The following is a 23,341-nucleotide window of genomic DNA, read 5'->3' on the forward strand; positions in this document are numbered from 1 at the left end:
AATATGCGAGTACCTTCCAAATGCGCTCCACACAATCTTATTGCCCTAGTTAGTTTCCTTTTGGTGGTCTGGATCGATTATGCTATACCTATCCTAGGCAAACATTTGCCTACCACTTCCAGCGCTTCGCTGCCTATTTTAAACTTCGGTGCCTTTCCCAGGCTGTTGAACAGTCTTCTACATATTAATCTTAAGGCCTACCTTTCCGCTTCTCCTGTCATCGCCACAAGCACCGGCAAACCGGTGGCTGAGTCATGCAGGCAATGTTGAAATCCGATCACCAGGTAGTGAATGCTGTGTCACCGAACAAAGGTAACCTATGGCAGAGTAAATGGATCCGAAATTTATAGGTAATGGATCCTTATGAACAGAACCCCAGTGAAGGTGTGAACTCCACGCAGTAGCCGCTCAAACAGTAAAAAGTATATGAACGGCCGTTGACCCAACAAATGCAGCGTGACTGCCTCTAAAAACGACATGAAACGACAGCATTCGCTTGCTTTCATTGCTCAAACTGTTACGGCAGCCAGTCTCTAGAAATCATTCAAATATAAAAAGTAGATCGAAAGCTGCCCTGCCTTGCTTGCTTCACCCCAGCTCTGCGGCCCAGTGGTGGGTCATCTCTCTGTGCCCACATGAAATGAATTTTATCAGGTATGTAGTCCTCGACTAACCTGTTCAGGCGCACAAATTTCGGTCATTTCTGACCGAATGGCTCGACAGTTGCTGATTTCAGCCAGGCACTTTCAGAACGCAAAAAATTGATTGCTAAGCTACGAAATGCCGATGCTCGCTACTTGTTTCCTGTTCTGCTGATGCGATCGTAATACCAGCATGGTGGTTGTTCTCAACATAGCGGCTAGATGGCGCCACCTATGCAAAATGGCAGCGCCCACGAGAAAACACTATTTTTAGCACATCTGCAACATAAGGCATGCAGTATCAACACCGAGGAGGCCCTCGGTAGCGACCACTGTATCCTCAACACAACCATTTACACACGCCCCCTGAAGCGCCCCACAACGAAAGCAAGCATCCCCAATTGGACCATCTTTCGCCAAAATTTCCCAACAGAAACTAACACGGACATCACAAAGCAGGGCTACGCGACCTGGCCCCAGTCAGTCATGGCGCACCTTCACTCCCACGAGAAACAAACACAGCTCAGAGGTAGTTACGGACGTGGACAACCACCTCCTGCATTTCTGGGAAGCACGCCGTGGCCTCACGCGCCGCTGGAAGCGTCAGAAACACAGCAAGAAGCTTAAAGCGCGCATTGCGGATCTCACTCGGCAGGCAGCAAAGTACGCGGCCCAACTCGCCGACTCCAACTGGGTGGACCTTGCAACAAGCGGTGAGGCAAATGTCGAGCCGCAACACGTGGCGACTCTTCCGAGCCCTCATCAATACAACACAGACACGCGCGGAATAGCAGGAACACCTACACAAAGCCATGCACTCATTCCAAGGACACACAATGCAACTGGCAGTGGCGCTAAGCGATCGCTACCTGTGCACAATTCAGGACCCCCCCCCCCCCCCCCCCCCCCCCCGGATCAGCCTATTCCAATGCAGGCACGGAAAACTCGGAGTTGGACAACCTATTCCCGCTCCACGACCTGCGGGCCAGTCTGGCCAAAATCTTTCCTTGCAAAGTGGTCCCATTCAACCTAAGGAAATCAGTTCTTGCTCCGACAGGTGGCGGACCAGGTGGGCCGCATGGTCCGCCGGTTTTCAACAAGCGAAGTGTGTTACGATGCAAGGACGCCTTGCGGCTGACGAACGCATTCGTGATCAGTCGAATCTTGTATTCGACTCCCTACCCCCACCTGCGGGAACAGGATACTCTCGAAGTTGTCCTCCGTAAAACAATGAAACGAGCACTGGTTCTCCCGGTCTCCATCTCTACTAACCGTCTCATGGCGCTAGCTGTGGTGAATACTTTCAAGGCGCTTCGGGAGGGCCACCTCACCAATCAGTACACGCGTCTGACAGAGTCGGGTCGCAGTCTTCTTGCCCGACTTCACATCCAACACACCCAGCTCAGAGACGCGCCCTCCATGTGCGGCCTACATGTCCAAAGAGGACCATAATGGTCGCCGCCTGGCGCGGGCGGAAGCCTTGAACCGCCATTATGGAAGCAAACCAGGAGTTTTCTACGTGGACGTCTCCGGCCCGAACCCTAGATGTTGGTACAAAGCCGCGGTCATACACAAGGGCAAAACAGTAGACGGCCTTACGTTCAAGGCCGTCACCAACCCACGCAGAAGAGGTTGCCATCGCGCACTCGCAGCCTGACTGCTCCTCCAAATACACAATAACCGACTCACGAGAGGCTTGTCGGAACGTCCAGCAAGGGTGGACTGCTCCCCTAGCTTACCGCATCTACCAAGTTGTAGTCGAGATACGGGTCCCGCGTACCGATCTCTCGTTTGGGCTCCAGGTCACCAAGGTAACGAGGCAGCCGACGCCGCGTCCGCGCTCACTCCGGGCATTTCTCACGGGACCCGACGCGGACCAGGATTGATTTCAGCCCAGCTTACAAATTTAAAGAAATGTGTGAATATTACAGATCCATCCACGCACCAATCTCTTCCCACCCTGTGCAAAGGGCTGGGGAAGACTAACGAGCGGGTGCTCCTGCTCACCAATACAATGTTGTGCCCGGCTACTCTGATCCACAATTTGACGGGCTGTGCTCGCACTATGGGAGGTGTTTGACACCTACCACATGGTGTGAGCCTACTAAAAAAAAAAAAAAAAAAAAAAAAAAAAAAAAAAAAATCTTTGCCCCCTATTTTTAACCCTACCCGAGAGAACTGGGAGGCGACCCTGCCCGCCTGTTCAAGAAATTATTTCAGCGTCTGCTCTGCATTTTACTTTGCGAATGTAGTCCCTTCTTGCTGATATAGTCAGGCAGGAACAGTGGTCAGTCAATACCTATTTTAGGATGAAATGTGTAAGATTTTCAGCCCAAGTATGTACCTGCACTTCTGTGGTGAAACCCATCTTAACGATTGCGCTCTAAACACACCAAATTCTTGCTGTAATTATTTAAAACAAAATGGACAGCCAAGTTTCAGACCTTATCCTAATTTATCATAGTTTTAGGGTCCCATATTGAGCAAGTATACATTAGCCTTACATCCCAAGGCATTTATAGACAGCAATGGACAACAAATGCAGTTTGTTATTAATTTGGTCTGATTACCTTATTTAGATAACCAGAAAAGCGACACTAAACACATCAAAATATGCTATCCAGTCGAATGCAAACTGTTTTCCCTACTACGTAGTAGGTAGGATGACACTAGACTTGCAGGTGCGTGCGGATTTATAATTTCATTCGATACGCACTTAGCATAGGTGCACCCACAAACTAACCAAGCACGCATGCACGAAGTGCCTGAGCCGGAACATAACCGAAACTGAGGTGGACGCCTGTAGCGCCATGTTAGCTACAGACTAGCGGCATCTGCCGACAAGCGGACAAATGAGTATATTTGCCTTGCAACATTTACATTGTCTTTTCGCAGTCATTTATGTGTGATAAAGGCATGTTATCATATTCGAGACAAAACAGACTACCGCATTCAAACGCTCAACGTAATTCGCATTTGTCAGCCTCCAGGATCCCTTGAGAGTCGCGTGATTTGTAGTTGCGAGCCTTGGCAGTTTCGGCTGTGGCGGCAATACCTGTATTCCTGTTCATCTTTACTACCTTATAACAGCTCTGTTTTCAGTAAGAGTGGCTTTTATGTAACCAAGAACTGGCATTCTATCGATGCAAGCCCACTTCATTTTTCTCTTTAGTGACCCTTTAACAGCGGAGAGCAGAAAGTTTGACTCGTTTGAAATGCATACTTTTTCAGTGAGCGGACTTTATCGTGGAGGAATTGTGGTGGAGGTTACTGTAGTTGCATTCAACACATTTTCTTGATAGTGTCACTTAATGCAGCTGGAGACAAAGCTGGAGACAAGCAGCGAATACTAAGGTAGAGAGCGAGGAATCTTGGCAGAGACATGCAATCACATAAAAGGGCTTTCTAATGCATTGCACTGCCTTTCACTCATGCCATACTCAAAATATAGGGAACATCTGCATGGGGCAATGAGTATATTTTGTTCACATTGTTGAGCACATCAATGCGGAAAAAGTAATGGCACCCAAAGTACATTTTCACCGTACGTGCGGGCAGTTCCCACCTTATTTCGCACATTTGTAAGGCAAAATACAGGACCAAGTCTAGCCCTCTGAAAAGTTTATACTAACGACTCATAATGATGCATGATTGTATCATATAAAAAATGTTAGTCTACTACCTTTAAGCTTATCTCGATATCGAGGTTGCAATGGGCATCAGAAAACAGCAAACGTCAGCCCCATTAGCAACTTTGCATTTAAAATCAGAATACATACGCATGTTCACTTTCCAGCATTTTATTTTCAGCACTTCCTGACCAATGCCATTTACACAAAACTGTCACCCCTCCCCACAGTCAGCCCCAAAACAAATGGCAATCTGCAAACTATCAATAATGATGATATACACTTTAAAAAAACAAAAACCCGCAGATGCAGAAGAAACTGGCGTGGCATCATGAACAAAAAAACTTGCAGGAGCCACGAGCATTTGCAAGCAACAGGCGCAGGTGCTGCAATGGCGCCCACTGCCCTCTGTTGCAGCGCACTGCTTTACTTGCGTCTTATTACGCGCCGCGTCAAACCCACTCTTTGCAAAATGTTGCATGTCCCACTTCTTCAGGTTGCATTCTCTGAACAAACAGCCTAGACTACTTCGGCCTTCGAAGCTTCGTCGAAGTTCTCGACCAAATCCGGAACGTCGTCATCTTCGTCATCGGCGGCACAGGCACCAGCCCCTCCACTTTGTTCCGAATGGCTCACTGAAACACACACATGCACCTTCGCCTTACTCTACATACTCCGCATTCCTCAATGAAAATTGTGCAGAAAGACAAAAAAAGGCGATATTTAATCATCTAAAAGTCCATATCAAAACTCAAGCTCCAACCTTCTAAGGTCGTCCGGTGTTTGAGGAACGAGACACGCACGGGTACAGCAGATATAAGTGATAGGTGTACACGTATACACCACCAGCAACCTATTTGCATCCTACAATAATACATAGGTCGCCCCTGCATCACTTTAGCATTGCTATGAGGAACAGTGGAACAGAGTAAAACTTATTTCGCTTCTATTTTACCACAAGATGAACTTTTGCAGTGATAGCAAACCACTGCAACACTAGGACACAGCACTTATGGCACTCCCGCACTGCTCAGTCAAGGAAAGAAAAACTACGAAACCCTTCCACATGCAAAAAGTGCACTAAGTTCGCACCTTCCAGCCAGAGTGTGGAGAAGCTTCCTTGAGGGTTACACCCTTAACCAGCTCAAGTATGCTCACTGCAGTACAAAGACCTGCTGTCACCTTACCCTCACAAATGTCCCCATCACAACAATCTACCTAACCTCACTTATGCTTGCCTCCTCTTGGAATGCTATCACTCCGACATTGCACTGCATGACCTGCCCACGCCTTCTTGATTTCATTTAAAATAATGCTAACTGGCACCGTTCCCCAGTTGTTCTCTAAACCATTTTGCTCTCATTTGTCTTCCAATAATCTGTTCCATTACTTTCTCAAGCTCAACCCTTTTCCACGCTTGTACCCATAAGCCTAGAGGGGGTATTAGAAAACTGCCATTCATGCCATATGCCGCGTGCCATATGTGCTACATCCCATTCTTATTCTTTGAGAACCCTCATGCTGGTGGAGGAAAGGCAGGGCACCATGACCCAGCCTACATTTGGCACAGATCAGTCACAGGCTGCATGTACACCACGCGGTGACTTGGAGCATAAAATATTAGCTTTGAACTCGCAGGTGACACTAAATTGCAACACACATTAGCATGGTGAAGAGACGGTCAGATAATGGCACCTCATGCGTACTGCCATAAGTGAACAAAAGAAGCGAGATAATAAAAACAGCTACAAAACTGGGCACCTTCAATGTGTTTGGAGCTGGATGAGGGAAAGCAAAAATCTGGAAAAAAGAAAGGAAACAATATTGGTTGCTATAGAAGAGAGCGAAACTAGTTGGCGAAGAAAGGAGTAGAGCAATGTCGTTTTCGAGAGGCATAATGCAAGCTTATTTTATAGCATGCTCACATATCTTCTTTTGAGGGCACTTGAGTCATAACTCCCAATATTTTTATGGTCTCTTCAAGTTTGTCGCAAAGGACACCTACTCTGCCTCGCAAAGAAGCCAATCACCCAATCAAGCAGGATTTCTCAGTGCCTGAAAGTGGGCATTGCGCCATAAACCCAATTGCTAGCTCTAAAGGTACAATAGCAACCAAAGACAGGGTAAAACGAGCCATTCTGTCTACACGCGACTTTCTGTGCCACTGCAGAAGCAGTGTGCAATGTGATGGCTTCAGCCCGCATGCAGTTCCAAACAGCCAACCATAAGATGCCAGGAAGCTGATGGCTTCTGCACCAGCAACATAAAATTTTTGCCGAGTAAAGCAAATTGTGCGATATAAAAGGACAAGGAACACAATTTAGGTAGCAGTCAGGCGCAGCGCAATCCTGGATACATTGAACTCGAAGATGATTAAAAAATGGGCAGACATAACACTGCAGTGGATTAGGTAACCTGCAACCGAAAAGCAAGAGTACCTGCAGTAGAGATGCGCATTCTGTAGCGGCATGCCACTTGCTTTGCATCACTTAGCCCAGTCTACTTCACATCAAAGCCAGCACAGATAGTGCAATCACTTTCAATAAGATCATGGCACAGTTGAATTTCCTTTTGCAATGACCACAGCAGCAAGGCGTGCGAAGCATGTCTGGAGAGATCAGCCGGTAGCCTTCGGTCAGTCAGATTAGCTTCACCACACGGCCAGAGTTGTAGCAAAATGCTGCCTTTCCCAAGTGTCGCGTGGAAAATGATCGAAGGTACCAAGTGCTTCACGCGTCTAGTGTGTCCACTAGGCACCCAAAGCCGCACCTGAATGTGATCCACGCACAAAAGGCTATCGCGCCATTAGGAGAAGCAACAATTGCGGAAGCATGGCGTGTGATTTAAATTTTCATTTGAGAGTTAAAGAAATGCATCCAACAGTGCTATGCTTGAAACAGAATTTTCAAGGGGATTCTCAGAGTTGTTAGACATTAGTAATATTTAGATACATCTGGGTTTAATATATCCAGGACCAATGATTGCAATTGAGGACTACCACCTCGGCATGCAAGCTCCACAATGTACCCCCATTCACAGCAAGGCAGAACGTTCAACACTTAAATACGTACCCATGGCACTTTGTACACTGGCAAGCCTCTTCAAGTGGGTCAAGCTCTCGGCTCCAAGCTGGTTCAATATCCCAGGAAGCATTTCTGTGATCTCTGCAGTGAGGTAAAGAGGAGCGACAAGTGGGAAATCGGGTGGCCTGGGAGAAAAGACACTGCAGCTTCTCTGCACAATCCTGCTAGTGCCAGAGCAAAGCAGATCCACTCCAAGTCAAGCACTGCCAATGCAGAGGTTGACCAAACAGTAGCGGAACTCACTTATACCATTTACCTTGCACGAACAAAGACTATGAACTATGCAGACGTACATACACAGCTGAACACACACAGATGAACATGGGAGTGTGTGGCCATGCTCTCTGGAGCGCTAATGCATCCGTTATGACTTCCAGGTTTCTCTGTACCTGCATATTTTGCTTCAATGTGCAGGTGGATCAGACCCACTGAAACTTCGAAGAGCAGTCATGTCTTCCCATGTTCATGCGTACTATGACTATGGCGGTAAATCACATATAGAAATCCATGCAATCAATAATACAGCGAACACAAAAGGCACCAGAAAACCTCATGCCGTAGTGTCCTGTGTGCTTTTCATCACACAGTCCCAGACAGGCATCAGTACCGCTCTCACTGTTTCAGCTGACTGATACTGTCCGTCAAAAAACAAAAATGTCTTCTGCAAGCACAGGCCCATACCGGTGCACTGCAGCCAGTCAATAACATGTGCACATTATTGCTCCGCCTATCAAGATACGCGGCCGAGCCGCTCCGCACGGCAACCGGACCGGCAACGATCATTTTATTTTTTTTGTTGTTGGCAACCAGCAACCAGCCCTCTAGTGGCGAAAATGTGCTGCATTTATGTTAGAAGGAAAAAAAGACGATCAATTTTGGATGTTGAAAATAAAAGGCATTTCACAGGTTCCTACAATATAGCATAATGCGACATTTATTAAGAGGCAAGCAGGAAGTCGTATTTCTGAGATAAGAAACTGTCCCTGCTCGGCCACCCTGGATCATTCTGCTCGACGCTGCTGGTAATCCACTCATGCCAATTATCAGTACTTTTGTGATCCGAGTCTTCCGAAGCAAAATAGTTATGGGAATTTTCGGCTGTGATTGAGTGCCGTGGTTCACCATGTCACGAAGTTCAAGACCGCTAACCCTTAGAGAAAAGCTCCAAATTATCAAAGAAGCCAAAAAGAGAACGGGTGCAACAAAGGCTAGCATTGATTGAGACCTCAACATTCCGCAGTCGTCGCTGAAAAATATTCTGGACAAAAAAGATAGCATTCTACTAAAATAGAAGTAAATTTGCCGCCAAAAGGAAAGCCGCGAAGGAAGGAAAGTTTGTCATCATAAAGGCGACTCTTGTGGAATGGCTGCGACAGGCACACAGCTCAGAGATTCCTGTTGACGGCGCTTTGCTAGCGCGCGCGAAAATGTTGGCAATTTGCTGGCGGACGTCGCAGCACTCGAAAGAAAACTAATGCGTCGAAGCTGAGTAACGGCGCAGAAGAAAATTACCGATTTTTTTAAATGGTAATAAAGATTTTTTTGTCGAACCAGTTCAAAACAAATGCCTTTTTTTTTTCTGTTAATTTGATTAGTAATGGTTGTCACGGGCTTTCAAGGCACACATTCAGCACAAGGCCACGCGCCACAGCCAACATTCTTTGACTTTCGATGATACGACACGCAGGCTATAAGACGATATCGCATGGTCTCCTGAAAGTCGTATAATCGACGTTCCACTGTATTAAGAATGCAGGACATTGGCGACACCACTGAACAGCCAGCCAAGAACACTTGAAGAAAAGTATCTCGAAATGTGCAGTTATGCCGCACAATAACAATGCTGATCATTTCAGTGTCTGATGAGGCGCACTGGTTAATGTGCTTGTGCAAAACTCCAATCGCTGCGATTCAAATCCTGTTTGGTGCTTTTTTTTTTATAAGTAACCAAGCCATTTCAAAACAACTTTTTGCAGTCTTCCTTTCCCAGCAACAAGGCCAGGAAGTGATATAGGGCCAGCCTGTGTAACAGCTCCACTGGTTTCGTTAAGGATTACCTTCCACAATAAACCATTATACCCAATCTTGTATAGATCTTGTACCAAATTTTTCAATACAGAAGCACTTGCCGAGGCATAAACAAAAACATCAGGCTAGCTTAAAATTGGCAAGACTAAAGATAAAGAAATCAAGCTGTATTCCCCTAGCATCAATACAGAAAACAAAAGGTTTCCGAGGAGAGGCTGCTCTTAAGGGGGACGCGGGTCTTAGAAAAGCAAAAAATCGACAAAAAACGATTTTGAGAAAAACGTATATCCGGAGTGTTTGTACCTCCAAGCACCTGTACTAAAAATATCAACACTGATTTTGGTCAGAAAATACGATAAAACTGACTTTAAAAGTGCCACAGGAGCCATAAAATGGCCCAGCAGTAAAATTTGGTCAAAATTCCCGCGTGCGCCATGGGCCAAACCGTCAGCCGATTGCTACCATGAACTTTGTGCAAGTTTATTACACATTTTTAAGTACTTCTTTACCCCATAGAGCACTAGAACAGGCATGTGAAGGGATAAATAATTTCTCGAGCTGATTTTAGGGATAGTACATAGCTTTATGACAAGTTTTTGCAATTTTGGACTGATGCTACTATCAAATATTTAGTATACACTTTCTCTTGAGCAACAGAGCTACACACTGATGGCATTTACGTTGCTGCAGGTACAACCTAGAAAAAGTTAGCTGTCTCAAACTTCAGATGCGCTTTTCTCATTTCAATATTTTTGGGCACCGCTCTCAGCCTTGCAGGGCTTTTTTCTATTGTTTTAAGTAGGTTTTGACAAATTAGTTATCACTGTAACTGTACTTAAAAGATCTAAGGGGTGATGCTCTTCATATAACTAGAGCAATTGTGCTAATTACGAACTACCATGGTTAGAGAGATAATTAAACAAAAGTGTGCGCAATAAGAGTTTGTCCGTTTCACATATAAATTGCTTTGAAATTAATAAAAATGGCATCACACCCTACAGCATGATTTGGCACTAAGGCAATGCACTTCCATTTTGTGTTTGGCGAGGCATATTTGCCAAAAAGCCCTGTAAGAAGTACCCTGTAATTATTTTCTCGAACTTCAGCCGTCCCTGAACCAGTGTAGCTATAAAGAATCCAAGTACAGATTTGAAATCGGCATTAAAAACTGATCAACACTGAAAAGGTTTTCAGTTTGGACGAATAACAATCTTCATTTTAAGACCTAATTACCCTCTTCGCGGTCCACACCACACAAAAAAAGAACCAAGAAACAGAACACAAGACCTCAGCAGTACATTGGCAGCCTTCACAGTTAGAATAGCTGACCACTGCGGGTGGTGGGTGCTAAGTGCGACATGGCACTCACGTTTCGTCTCTGCGTGCCCTGTGACTGCAAACGTGTTGGCTGCCAAGGAAGCCTGGACTTTGGGGTTGTTGAAGTGAATGACAGAGCCATCTTCTTTGATCATGTTTACCTAAGAGTAGAGAAAAAGAAAAAAAAATAGTAAAATTAATCAGAGCAGTGTCCACAAACCAGACAGGTTTCACCTGCCACCAGCTGTGACCAGCCCTGCACTGCTAATTTCCCAATTTATTACATAGTCCAGCAATGACTGAAGTCATTACTGCAGGGGAGTAATGGCCCACCATCTGCCCACCTAGGAACACCCTCAACTCCAGACACAGTAAAGATCCTTAAAACGCCAGCAAAGTGAAAATTAATACCTTGCCTGGCTATGTTCCCTATGATGCTGAAGCCGAATGGCAAATTACATATTTAATGCTGATGATCAGATCCCAAATGAAGACCGCTAACAATTAGGCATCTCAATAAGTCTCCAAAGTAACAACTGAAACCCGGGTGCTTCATTGTCATTAAATGCGTACTGTTTCGATATACTTTGAGAAGCACAGTATAGCCGGTGCAACAGGCCGTGATGCAGTAATCTCAGAGCTAACCTCGGGGCACATGGGAGGAAACGAAAGCCCGCTTGAAGAAACACAAATGAACACATAACGCTCAAACATGGCTTGGAAATATGAGAATGCTGCTGTCACCACTCACCTCTTCAATTCCAGGGATGTTATTTACAGTGAGCTTCTTGAGGGAACTCTGGAGTTTTTTGTCATCTGTTGTAGCTGTCCGGTGAACAACCTTTTTCTTCCGGCGTGCTGTACCCTGTATTGAAGAATCATATAAAGACAGTTTTAGTTACAGCGTACTTGAATTTAAAAGTTCTCAAGTCTTGTTAACTCTCACGTGACATCCCTGTCCATGCAACACCCAAATTCCAGACCTTTGACAAGATTTAAACTATAATATTCCGACAACCACCTGTTGGCTGCAAAAAATTTGTTCTACTAGCCCTGTTCCTGGCAAACCGGACACTTCTATGCCAAAAAACATGCGACGAACTGGCTCACCAAAAGCCAGAAATGACAGTTTGCACGCGACATGACCGGGATCATCACAAGCACTGCACTAGATTATCCCGCAAAAAATCTAGGCTGCGTGCGGCATGCAGAGAAATGGCATACTTTAGCAGCTCCACCCAATGTGCACTTTTCAACTTTACATCAGTATATAGGGCACTGCTTTCAGGACGACTTCTTGTGACTTTTTTTCAGTGCACCAAAATAAACATTTGGAACAGAAGACACATCAATGACTTCAAGGCAAAAAAAAAAAAAAAACATGGGGGGGAGGGTGCAAAACCTCGCTTTTCCCAGTAAAACCCAGACCTGAAGGCAAACCCACCATGTATATCTACGCTAAGAAGCTTAACCACGATAATCATCGGTGCCTGATCAAGACTAAAATTAAAAATCACCTTAAGCAGTAAGGATGCTGCACTACAAGGCTGTCCTCAAGACTGACCACAAGCGAATAGGCTTTCATGAATTTTGCAACTAGCTACGCACATCACAGCTTCGTTCGTCACGCATTAAGGACAATGGTTTCCCCACGTTAAAAACATTCAAGAACGAAGACTTCAGACTGGCGGAGTAGAGCATATAAAGCAATACACTGAATAACTTTCTTATGCCTCAATGCACAGACGTGAGGATGCTTTTTCACGGCGCGCCGCAAAACGCAGCAGGCGCCGCAATGCGCAGCAGAACAAAAATGCCGCATTTTAGCTCAGCTGCTCTCTAAATGCCACGGTGCTACCGCTTGTGCTGCTTGTATGTCTATGCGGCTGCGTTTCAGCACGAGCCTTCTGTTGGAAAACTCAATACCCGACATAAAATTGAGCGTTACTTCCTGTGAAGAAAGTCTCTTGAGCGTTCTAGACAGGCTAGCGCACGGCTGTAATCTGGCTTCCGCTGCGACCAGCCGAGCAAGTATGCAACGTTCTGATCACAAAACCTTACACACGGCGTGCCGGCGCCAAAATTACGCGACGAAATATGACATAACTTCCAAAAGCGGCCAAAGAGAGGCGGACGTGAAACCGACACCCGCCCCCACAAACACGCTGCACGACCGACCATCGTAACACGACGAAGTCATAGGAGGCAAGAATAACTCCGCCTGACGACTCCGGCGCGACGTCCAGCTGGCAAATAACGGAAAAATCGCATTCGTACAAAGACCCGATAGCACGCCGCGGGTAGAGAGCCGTACACACTACTCGCTGGTTGCGTAAGGCAACACACTGAATGCGTCAAGGGGGTAAAACCAGAAGAAAACTCACCTTGCCGCCGATGCGGACTTGGGCCTGGAGCTTGTTTAACTTGTCGGCATTCATGCCTGCGACGAGAGATGGCAAAAACAGCTTCGATTACAAGTGGATCCACGCGCCAGATCGTAATACAGGAGGAAAGGCCGCCCGATACAGTGGCGGCGGGTGGCCTTTGTGACTCAAACTCTCGCTCGCTTGACACTGCGATTACAAAGCAAGAAAGACAAGAAACACGTGTCCAACCTGCGTGGGAAGGCGCTTGGCCGTCTTCCTTAAGTCCCACGGCCATCTTTCACGACGCAGTGCGGCGATATGCGAACGATCAAGGCCGGTCAACTCACACAGTCACCCCCGTGCAGCTGCGGCGTGCGGCGTGGTTAGGGCTAACGCGCCACTTATGTTTTGTGACGCGATACTACTGGCTATTTCGGCGTTCCGGCCGATACCCCAAGTCTCTGAGCCCTGTGCCTGTCGCGTTCCCGTAACAGATATAAGCTAACCGTGCGGCTGCCAACACGTCGGCTTATCGAGCAAAATGCCGAACTCACCGCTGTTTCAGCAAATCCCCGGTGGTAGCGGCGAAAATGAACCCGCAGAAGCCGAAAGAAAGAGGACCTACCTACTCTCGCCGACAGGCCATTGGTGCGATAAACGTTCCAAAAAGTTGTGATACAAAAGTAATGATTAATATAATTATATTGTTTAACTATTTCAAAAAGGTTAACAATCAATAAGAGATTCTCTTAAAGAATAAATATAGCGGCAAATAAAGCTCACATCACTTTTCCTTTAAGATGCTATCACCATTATTCCACCATTTATTAAGTAAAAATTTGTGTGTATTTTACTTTATTATGATATTTACAAATATTACAATAACACGTTTCACATCCGTGCGAGTCTATTAAAACTAGCAGACGACGCACCTGCCACATTTTGGCGCCATTTCGCGTGCAACCGCGGCAACAGCCACGTGCGCCACGCACGTAGCTGGCTCGATTCATGCGTAATCGCTGTTCTCTTTAGATGTAACATCGTGCATGTATCTAAACTTATCCACAGGTGCAGCGAGAACCGGCATACTATGAAGATTAATAGATCATTCAAACCATCGATTGGTAAGGTTGCTTCAAGAGCTGGGCTTGCCTGCCAAATGAGTGCAGTTTCTCATTATTATCGCGAGAACTACATGTAGCAATCTCAAGCGCATCGATGGGCGCATAATTTTAAATTACAATAGTCAAAAGCAGGCCAGCTGTGCGATCCGTCGCGCGACGCCGCCGCCAACGACGTCGCTGGTGCATACCGCACGGAGCGATGGGGCTCAGCGACAGAGAGGCGCGTTTTCGGCGTTGCTCTGTTACCGCCGCCTCGTCATTCGGTCAAAGGGAGTGCAATCACGCTATATCCCATTTCTAACACTAAACAGCATGAAGTACGATAAAACACTGATGAAATTTCTTGTAACGCATCGTATTTATAGGGTCACAGCGCAGCGGTGCGCTATCTACACTGCGATGCCGACTTGCATTGCAAGCAGTGACTTTCTCCTGTTCTTTCGGAAATTAACAATATCTAGCCATGCTAACCTTTCTTTTTCCTTTAATTACCCTTCCAAGCTTTTACTGAATTATCTCGATGCCGTGAAGGCACCAATGTTCTTCGCCCAAACCGGACTAGGAAAACAAACTTCACACACAATAATAATAATAACAATAAAACAGAACAGAAGTTGAGCACCCTAAAGCCCTCTGCGATTGGCTGCCTCGCGAACTGCTTTCGGGCGACAAGCGGAATTTACTAAAAGAAACCGGGCGACAGCGACGAGCGGCAATGCTTTGGCGGCCCTCAGCCCGTCGCGCGGCATGTCGCCGCGAACTGTCGCCTCATGCGGTTAGCGCTTGAAACTTACTGTTTGCCGACACAAGATGCAACTTTGATTGCCGACTGCATATTGCTCGCGTGGTGGAAAAATACACCCGTGCATCTTGATTTCAAATCATTAATTAAATACCCTCAGATGACTGCAAAATATCCCAGATGTCATAATAGAGGCATTTAGTTTAGCGCTACCGCTTACCGTTGCCGTCTACCGCGCAAGTGTCAGTACGCATGCGCAGATCACCTAGAGGGCGACAGATGGCGCTACGTTCCTGTCAAGTTCTAGCGGACTCTGAGGGCAGGGACCAATCAGCGCGTGTTATGCTGATAGCGTGCGGTAGCGGTAGACTGCCGCGGTAAGCTACAAGTATCTAATAGCTGATGGCAGCTCTGAGAGATATATATATATATTATCGCAAATGCAATACAACTTTACGAATTCGCACTGTTCAAAATAATGAACAGTAGAAAGTGAAAGCAGTTTTGCAAGAACAATATGGGCAGAACCCTTGCCGTGACTGACAAGGCAAACTGCAGTTCAGTGTACGATGATGATGATGACTTCAGTCAAAATGATGCCTTTAGTGCTGAGCACCTAGCAGCACAAGGTTTTCTTTTCTTTCTTTTGTCTTAGCAGCGTTCGGCTCATGGTCCAAGAATAAATAACACAAGCTGTCAAGTGTGCTAACAGGGTGCCGAGTACGAGCCAATTGAGACCAAAGTAAACTCGCACCTGTCCGTGCACTGCAGGAAAGAGAAATGCGATCACAAATAAAGGTTCGAAATTAAAACCTTCGACAGAGGTCATGTCGTGGCCAGTGAGCTGCTGAACGCATTCATTTGCATTGTACCTCAGCTATAAATGTTTTCCTGATAACACATCATAATGTTTGTACACACGATTTGAAGGAGTCTTCGACATCCAAGAACTTTTTTTTTATACCCTCCAAGGGATACGGCAGTGCAGTCTGTGCATGTGGATCATTCAGAAAAGTGGACATTTTGTCCATGATAGAGCATCATGATTAGACAATGAAAATTTATTAATAAACTTCAATTATTATTTAAAGGAACATTATATTGCAAAAATGAATTATATGGAAATTATATTGCAAAATTGGTTTGAAATAAACATAAATACATATTTGAAAGCTCGTTAAGGCAGATTACCTGCATTGCATATTCAAATAGCACTGCTCACATTTCTCATGCATTTAGTCCATCCTAATTATTTGTCTAATCAACCTCTATCATGCCACGTCCGCCTTGCTGTACACCCTAACGAGTACAGATCACGCATCTCTCCTAGTCTTTAATACGAATGTATGCGCTGTTTTAGAGAGAAATGCCATCAGTTGGCACTCGTCCCGTATGCAACTTCGTTGTCCCCAACGAGTCGCACTAAAAAATCAAAAGCACACGGACACAAGGTGACTCACTTGATCTGCTGCTAGGAGCCTTGCCTTCTGTGCTGCTTAAATGCAGAAAAAAGGAACAGCTAATGCACTGTAATAAAAAGAAACAGCAATTGTCCCGCACTAGAGGAAAGGGACGAAACCGATGAACGGAGACAGAGAGAGGCACAACAGCAGAAGGCTCCGGATGCCATTTCGACCACAAGAGGTTCTTTAGTGAGCAGTGGCACTGCACAGTACACACCGTTTACAGTGCATATAGATGTGGACGTTCTTGATTTGTTCTTGATATTAAAACGACACTGAGAAGATAATAAAGTTCCCCTGTACAAACCATTTACCACCATAGAGTTAAAAAATACATACATATTGCAATTTCTGGCTATTGTCTCTTTTGATCTTTACATGATGAGTTTGAATTGAATGTTGGGAAAATTTTTAAACTAAATTTTCACAGCAATAAATATGCTTTCCCACCCCGCAGTGGTTAGGGCGCTGTTCCCAAGGATGCGGGATTTAATCCCTGCCTCGGCGGCCGCTGTTCGATGGAGGTGGAAAGCAAGGCTCCCGTGTGCTGTGTGCTGTCAGTGCACGTTAAAGAACCTCAGGTGATTGAAATTTATGGCGTCTCTCATAGACTGAGTCTCTTTGGCACGTTAATTAAACCCCACAAACCAAACCAAATGTGCTTTTCTGCTAAACAGACATCAGCCAAGCCATAAAGAGCTATAGTGCAACGTGCCGAAGAAGCCCACCAACCCGATAAGCTGTGCATCCAGCAGGTGCAGGATGCGCGACACTACAACCTGCGGCACCACAATGTTAAATATCAGACAGGTGATCTTGTCTGAGTTTGGTCTCTAGTCCAACGACACGGACTTAGTGAAAAGCTCTTCAGTCGATATTTCAGTCCTTACCGAGTTCTGCACCACGTTGGCACTCTCAACTACAAAGTTGGGCCCCCTCACGGGGCCCCACGATCAAGTCGCGCCGCACACCCGGAGATGGTCCTTGTCGTTCGCCTCAAACCGTATCGTGCAAGGATGCCCTCCCTCCCTGTGAGTCCGTGAATTTCCTCGAGCATCAGGTTGACGCTTCCTCACCGTGGAAGCTAATGATCCCAGTGTGAAGAGGACAATGAAGAAGAGCAGAAGACGATAAAGTCTCAGTCTCGCGCTTGGATTGGACATCCCTGGACTATGCTAACACCTCCGTGTTGCCGGCTCTGCGGCCTTCACACGTTTTTTTTTTGTCTATGTGACAATAGAATCAATTACTACGGGAAAGAAGAATGGATGGCATTGTTCTGTGTCCCTTAAAAACCCTTGTATTACAGCAGGACAGATGTTTTCCCATTTTCTTCAAGTGTTGGCAAACAGATAACTGCGCATCTACATACAAGCATGTTTCTATCTTTCACTAATAGGCCTCTTTTGTGTTGTGTTTTCAGTAGTATGGCTATACAGTTTCACACAGCCCATTTTAGCAGGGAAAATAAAGTATGAAAAGCTGTTGAGCTTTCGAGAGTTTTCCATTGATAAATTGCCATGCAAAACTGCCTGAAGAAATTTGCAATACTAATTTTCTTATACATCAATAAGACTGCCGTATGGATATGTATCACATTTGCGATCTTTTTATGACATCATTAGTACTATTCTGTATCTTGTTTTTCTCACAGCCCAGGGGTTTAAATGTGTTGTATAATTTGTAAGCATGTGAGACATGACTGCATGCAGCAATTAATGGCTAAGCAGTATGCCAATGCCGGTTTGACCCCCCCTTATAAGGCACAAGCTGTGTTTAGATGTCTTACATGCATACAGCTTGCTCATTATATGGGGTTGAATCAGGAGTGGCACATTATTTAACAATTATCTGTATGACATATAGTGTCGTCCTATGCCTGTCATTCCTTCATGATGCCTTCGAACTACAGTAAAGATAGTCACATGGATGCAGTCATCAACACTATTATCTAAGGAATTTAATTAGCAACATTACTTATACAAGGAAGCACTTCAAGCAGTTTCTGCACAATCTCCTTGAGTATACTTGCATCTCAAAAAGTTAAGTATTCGGAGTAGCAAGACAAAACTTGAAGCAGTTGAAGCAGCTCTCCGACAAGAGCACATTCCATCCAAGCAATGGCAGTAAAATGCCTGAAACAATATGGCATTTCAGTCATCACAGCAAAACGAAACACTCGTGACCATACACTAAAGCATATTTAGGAGCGTTCAGAAAGTGATATAATACGTAAACTGACTTAAAGCCTAGGGGTGATTGCAAATTTACACAACAATCAGTGGCAACCAAACTTCTCTACCAAGTAAGCACAGTCAACACTGACCATTCTCAGGAACTGAAGAGATAAAAGTGTGAATGTACAATATTTAAAATGGCACGGCATTTGTAAAGTTAAATAGCTCAGAAAAAAAAAAAAAAAAAGAAACCTCTTCCATCATGGCTAAGTGTAAAATAAAATGAAAAAAAAAAAAAAAAAAAAATCTTCCTTCAGCAATAGTCTTATGTCTCACAATCATATCAATTTTAGACAGTGGATTGTACATTCAGTCATTCAGCAGCTCACAGGCAAACATCACTGCAAAACGCCAAACACATCGACTGCAGCAGCCATCAAGCAAATGCTAATAGCAGTGAATATAATTTAAATACTAAACACCATTCAATACCCTCATCTAGTTTGTATGAAAGACTGATAGCACTAGACTAGTCAAAGGCCTAATTTCATGTTTAGAGATATTAAAACCAGTCTTTTACAACTGTCACAAAGCTAGCTTCATGTAGCTCATTGCAGGCAGCTAGCCTGGAAAATGTTGACATTGTTCTCATATTTCAAGGATTGCACAATGTTTTCGGTCACATACAACAAAATTAAGAATTCTAGCACTAGATTTAACTTGATTTGCAAGCTTCATGCACAGGATCACATCAAGGCCCATTTCTATTGGAGCAAAATGATTGTCATCCTGCCCACGACAACTGGTACTTGAATGAACTAGGTACACTGGCACTAATATTTGTTGAGGAAGCCCCCAACTTTCTTGTGTGATTCGCATTAAATTGATAGATAAACATAAAACACATCTGACTTTAAATGAGGACATCACCCCTGAGGAAAATATGGCCAGATATAGTTTCAAACATTAATATCTAATCAAATCAGACAGAACTAGCCAGTCCTTGTCAGCACCCTTTTAGCTCTTCTGTGGAATAATTTTAAAAACTATCGAATAATTCTAGAGAAATTCAACACAAACGGCAATGCATGCTCAGAACACAAAATCAGTGCAGTACAGAACCTGCTCCAGCTTAGAAGTCATTTATACATGGGAATCAAAAGATTCAGGTTTTCTTTTTTTTTTCTGCAGGCCAAAAACATGAATGAGGTAGGATGGGATCTCTCTTGATTTTAAATAAAAAGAATCAAGGAATAAAAATATGGCACAATCGCGATGCAAAAAAAAAAAAAAAAAAGCTCAAGAAAAGCTTGTGCGTGCATTTCATCAACAGCAGATCCCTTCACACTCTTTTTACATGCACGTAACCCGTCACTATTAAGGGGTCCTTAGCACAAAAGCTACAACATGACATCAACTAATGCACAGCAAAACAAAACACAAGAAAACCTAAAGATCACAGGAATAAATGTTCAGGACAAACCGCTAAGCGCACAGAACACAGGCTGAGCACGTTCTGGCAGTTTCTTACTAATTCTCGGCACTAGTCTCCATTTGCTATCACGACCACCTTGTATCACTTTTCTACGCTAGCAGCACAATACAATTACTCTTGGGCCTATGGGCTCTAGTTTTCTGCTAATGGCAACATTCTGACTTAATGCCGAGAAGAATCTTCACAAGCAGCATGGCCTGAAAAAATAACAGACCGAAGAAACAAAACACCAGTTGCCACAAACATGAATATTGAAGCAGGGAAAAAAGCATTTAAGAGAATAAAAAAAAATTTTCTTTTTATATGGCACAATGCCTTGTCAACATGCTATCTCAACACTAGTGTGATGACCTCAACTGAGCGCAAAATTCATGCAACTACACAGGAAAAGAAATTCTGATTTATTAAGTAGAAACAACCAAAAAAAGCTTTTCGCCTCGACATGGTACTGACTCTCCTGTAATAAAAGCTATTGCTGATAGTACTTGCATTACCACAATAATGCCATAGTGGCATGGTACAACAACAAAGCCAGAAAAAATGTGCATTAACATCATCAGCCAGACTATACCTACTGCATTGAAAAGGCCTCTTCCGTATACCTTCAATTAGCCCCAGTCTTGTACTAGCTGTATCCACCTGACCCTTACGAACCTAACTTTCCACCACCAACTGCTATGCTTTCCTTTCCTTCAAATCCAATTCGGTGCCCCTTCACGACCATCAGTTATTCTATCCTTGATTTCTACTAGGATGTCATGAACTCAAATTATTTCTCTGACCAACTCTACAAGCTTTATATCTCTTAATGTGTGTTAACATATGCTTTTATAATATATATTCCTCTGATAAGAGAAATAACACTAGCCTATAAAGTCCAGAACCTTGTCATGACAAGGCTGCTCTAGGCGGCAGGTTCTTATTAGGTAAGGTATTATTAGGTATTAGGTTCTTATTAAGTAGGTTTGGTTCCATCAGAGATACTGAGTTATAACAGCAAAATTAATTTCTCATATCTTTGTCACAAATTTAGCTGACGCCCCTGACGCAAGCTTTAAAAAAGTAGACATCAAATTTTAGTTGCGTGTTCCATCTTTTGAATGGTATGGATTGCGAGAAAAGAAGATAATTTAGAATTGATTTCTTTTTTTCATGCAGTTTTACATTTAACCGCTGAGCAACGGCTGCAATGTCACAGACTAGCTGATGTCATGCGAGGACGCATAAAATGTGCACTACAGTCACTGCACTATTTATTTTAATTCACACCAACTCTTACACAAGCTTGCCAATGAGCTTGAATCACAAAAAATGAATAAGCAGTGATTATATTGCAATATTTTTCACAATTCACGTGACATCAGCTCGTCTCTGATGTCGGGGTCATATCATGACTGTGGATGGCAAAATCGGAACTGCACGAAAAAAAAAAATTCAGATGCAGATTATTTAGCTGGAGTAGGTGGATTCCATGCAGTGACTCATGTACGCCATTGTCTTGTGCACCATTCCAAAAAAAAAAGAAAACATGCATCCAAAATTTTGATATCTCTGCTTGTTTAAGAAGCTAGAGACAATTATTAGTAATTAAGTAAAGCAAAGGGTTTTCAAACTTTTTTGTGAACCAGATAGCAATCAGATTGCCCGAGTCTCTCTAAACCATACTGACTGCAACAACATAGCTTTAATCGATCGCTTTTATTTGCTTCCCACTACATGTTATTCTATCACTGTCATTTATTACGTCACTGGCTGGCGGTTACTGTAATGAGCCTTAGTATTAGAGTGCACTTTTGTTATATTGTGCTGAAGTCAAGAAGACGATTACACAATAAGTGCTTATCATTCAATAATCTTTGAACCTTCACATCTGCTTAAGATTATTATCCACTACAGCTATGGCTTTGTGTCACATGAACACCCTGAATAGCCCAAGCAAATAACATAATAACTAAAGTAACTAAGCTGTGGCTTCAATTAAACCTTGAAGCTCTACCTCAGCAAGTATTTTTTTAGCGTTTTGTGTGCGAAACGATAGTATATCCTTAGTAAGCAGCAAATTACAGTTAAACCTCTATGTAATGAACCTTCCTGTAGCAAATTCCTCGATGTTACGAAGTTTTTCGATTCCCCAACCCTATTGATGTGCATGTGTTTGAAAATTCCATGCAACGAACATATTGTGGCACCTATCCCTTACCTAGTGCTGAAGTACTGAAAATTTGACAGAACGCTGCAAGTTCCAGGAACGTCTACGATAGCAATGTGTGACTGCAGTTGATACAAAGTGCCTTGTTTCAGTGCCGATGGCGCACCTATGTGGCAAATGCAGCAGCCTCCGTTTCTTTCGCTTTTGGAACATGGCACTACAATAGTTCACGATTAAAAGCAGCAAAAAATAACAGAAAAAAAAAAAAAAAAGACATGGGGCAAGCAGTGTGCATTCATCACAGCCAAGTGGTTGCTCGCGGCCTCCCATGCATCGGAAGCAAGAACAGCGGTGCATGCCGGCGACGCGAGGCCGAATCTGTTTCCTGGGGCTACGGTGCTATAACCAGGTTTAACTGTAATATTTGCCAGACAGTGGCCTCGCTGTGATGCTATCACCATCAAATGATATAGTAAAGACTTTTGCTGGTTCAAGTAACATAGAGGAGTTCTACTGAACAGCTAACTAAATTGTGCCTAGGAGCAGAAACAGCGAGGGGAAAAAAAAAAAAAAAAGATTGAAACATCAGGTGAGCTTGTGCTTGAATTTCATTCACAAGAAATTTTTCGTCCATATTCAGATTTAAAGGCCATGCCAGCACCCTCCCTACCCACTAAAGATTAGATACCTGTTCTAAATAAGTCCACTGGGAGTGCTATATCACGCGGGGAGCTTCTGCAGGTCATAGACAGCTTCAAGAAGGCAGGAATGACTCCACGCCTGAATCGGACAGGAGTCCGGGCACACGTCGCCATTGCGGTTGGTGAGTTCAGGCAGTCCTCGCCACGGTGACGACTGGATGAGCTGGTAGTTATTGGAGAGGATCTCCTTCACCTCAGTGATAGCAGCGGTCAGTGCCTTCTTGGCATCAGGCACTTTCTGGGCAAAGTAGAGCCTGGCCCTGAGATAGAAGCCCATTGGCCAGAGCCATTCCTGGGGGAAACAAGTGACATGTCAAGTGTGCACGCCCATTTCTTTTGTGAAAATGTAGGTGCTGGCATTGCACACTGGACAGCAAATAGCAAATGTTGTAGTGCAGAAAAGGTATAGCAGGGAACAGGAAGCTG

At 44.3% G+C, this 23,341-nt stretch overlaps 2 protein-coding genes across 6 annotated transcripts in view; both read right to left on the bottom strand.

Moving 5' to 3' along the window:
• Positions 1–4,425: 4,425 nt before the first annotated feature.
• On the bottom strand, positions 4,426–13,755 carry bic (bicaudal). 3 transcript variants are annotated; one of them, XM_084577041.1, is made up of 8 exons: positions 13,619–13,637; positions 13,314–13,429; positions 13,083–13,138; positions 11,450–11,563; positions 10,751–10,859; positions 7,342–7,434; positions 6,032–6,070; positions 4,426–4,905 (listed from the first exon to the last, which is right to left on the bottom strand). In XM_084577041.1, exons 2-8 carry the CDS (start codon positions 13,357–13,359, stop codon positions 4,790–4,792), a joined length of 573 nt encoding a protein of 190 aa, XP_084433167.1. In that variant the 5' UTR covers positions 13,360–13,429; positions 13,619–13,637; the 3' UTR covers positions 4,426–4,789. The 3 variants fall into 3 exon arrangements, with proteins under 3 accessions (XP_084433167.1, XP_084433170.1, XP_084433169.1); XM_084577044.1 differs by lacking the exon at positions 13,314–13,429 and having other exon boundaries at positions 13,619–13,755; XM_084577043.1 differs by lacking the exons at positions 6,032–6,070; positions 13,619–13,637 and having other exon boundaries at positions 13,314–13,609.
• Positions 13,756–18,338: 4,583 nt separating this feature from the next.
• LOC146182044 (glycogen debranching enzyme) overlaps positions 18,339–23,341 on the bottom strand; it is a 44,406-nt gene continuing 39,403 nt past the window's right edge. For 2 of the 3 annotated variants that reach the window (XM_084577046.1, XM_084577045.1), the window contains exon 22: positions 18,339–23,207. In XM_084577046.1, the coding sequence (XP_084433172.1) occupies positions 22,935–23,207 (273 nt within the window). In that variant the 3' untranslated portion in view covers positions 18,339–22,934. The remainder of the gene's footprint in view (positions 23,208–23,341) is intronic. The other variant, XM_084577047.1, reaches the window with a different exon arrangement.

This window comes from Amblyomma maculatum, chromosome 8, assembly GCF_055883805.1.
Source record: "Amblyomma maculatum isolate TAMU_Amacu chromosome 8, ASM5588380v1, whole genome shotgun sequence".
Classification (NCBI taxonomy): domain Eukaryota; kingdom Metazoa; phylum Arthropoda; class Arachnida; order Ixodida; family Ixodidae; genus Amblyomma; species Amblyomma maculatum.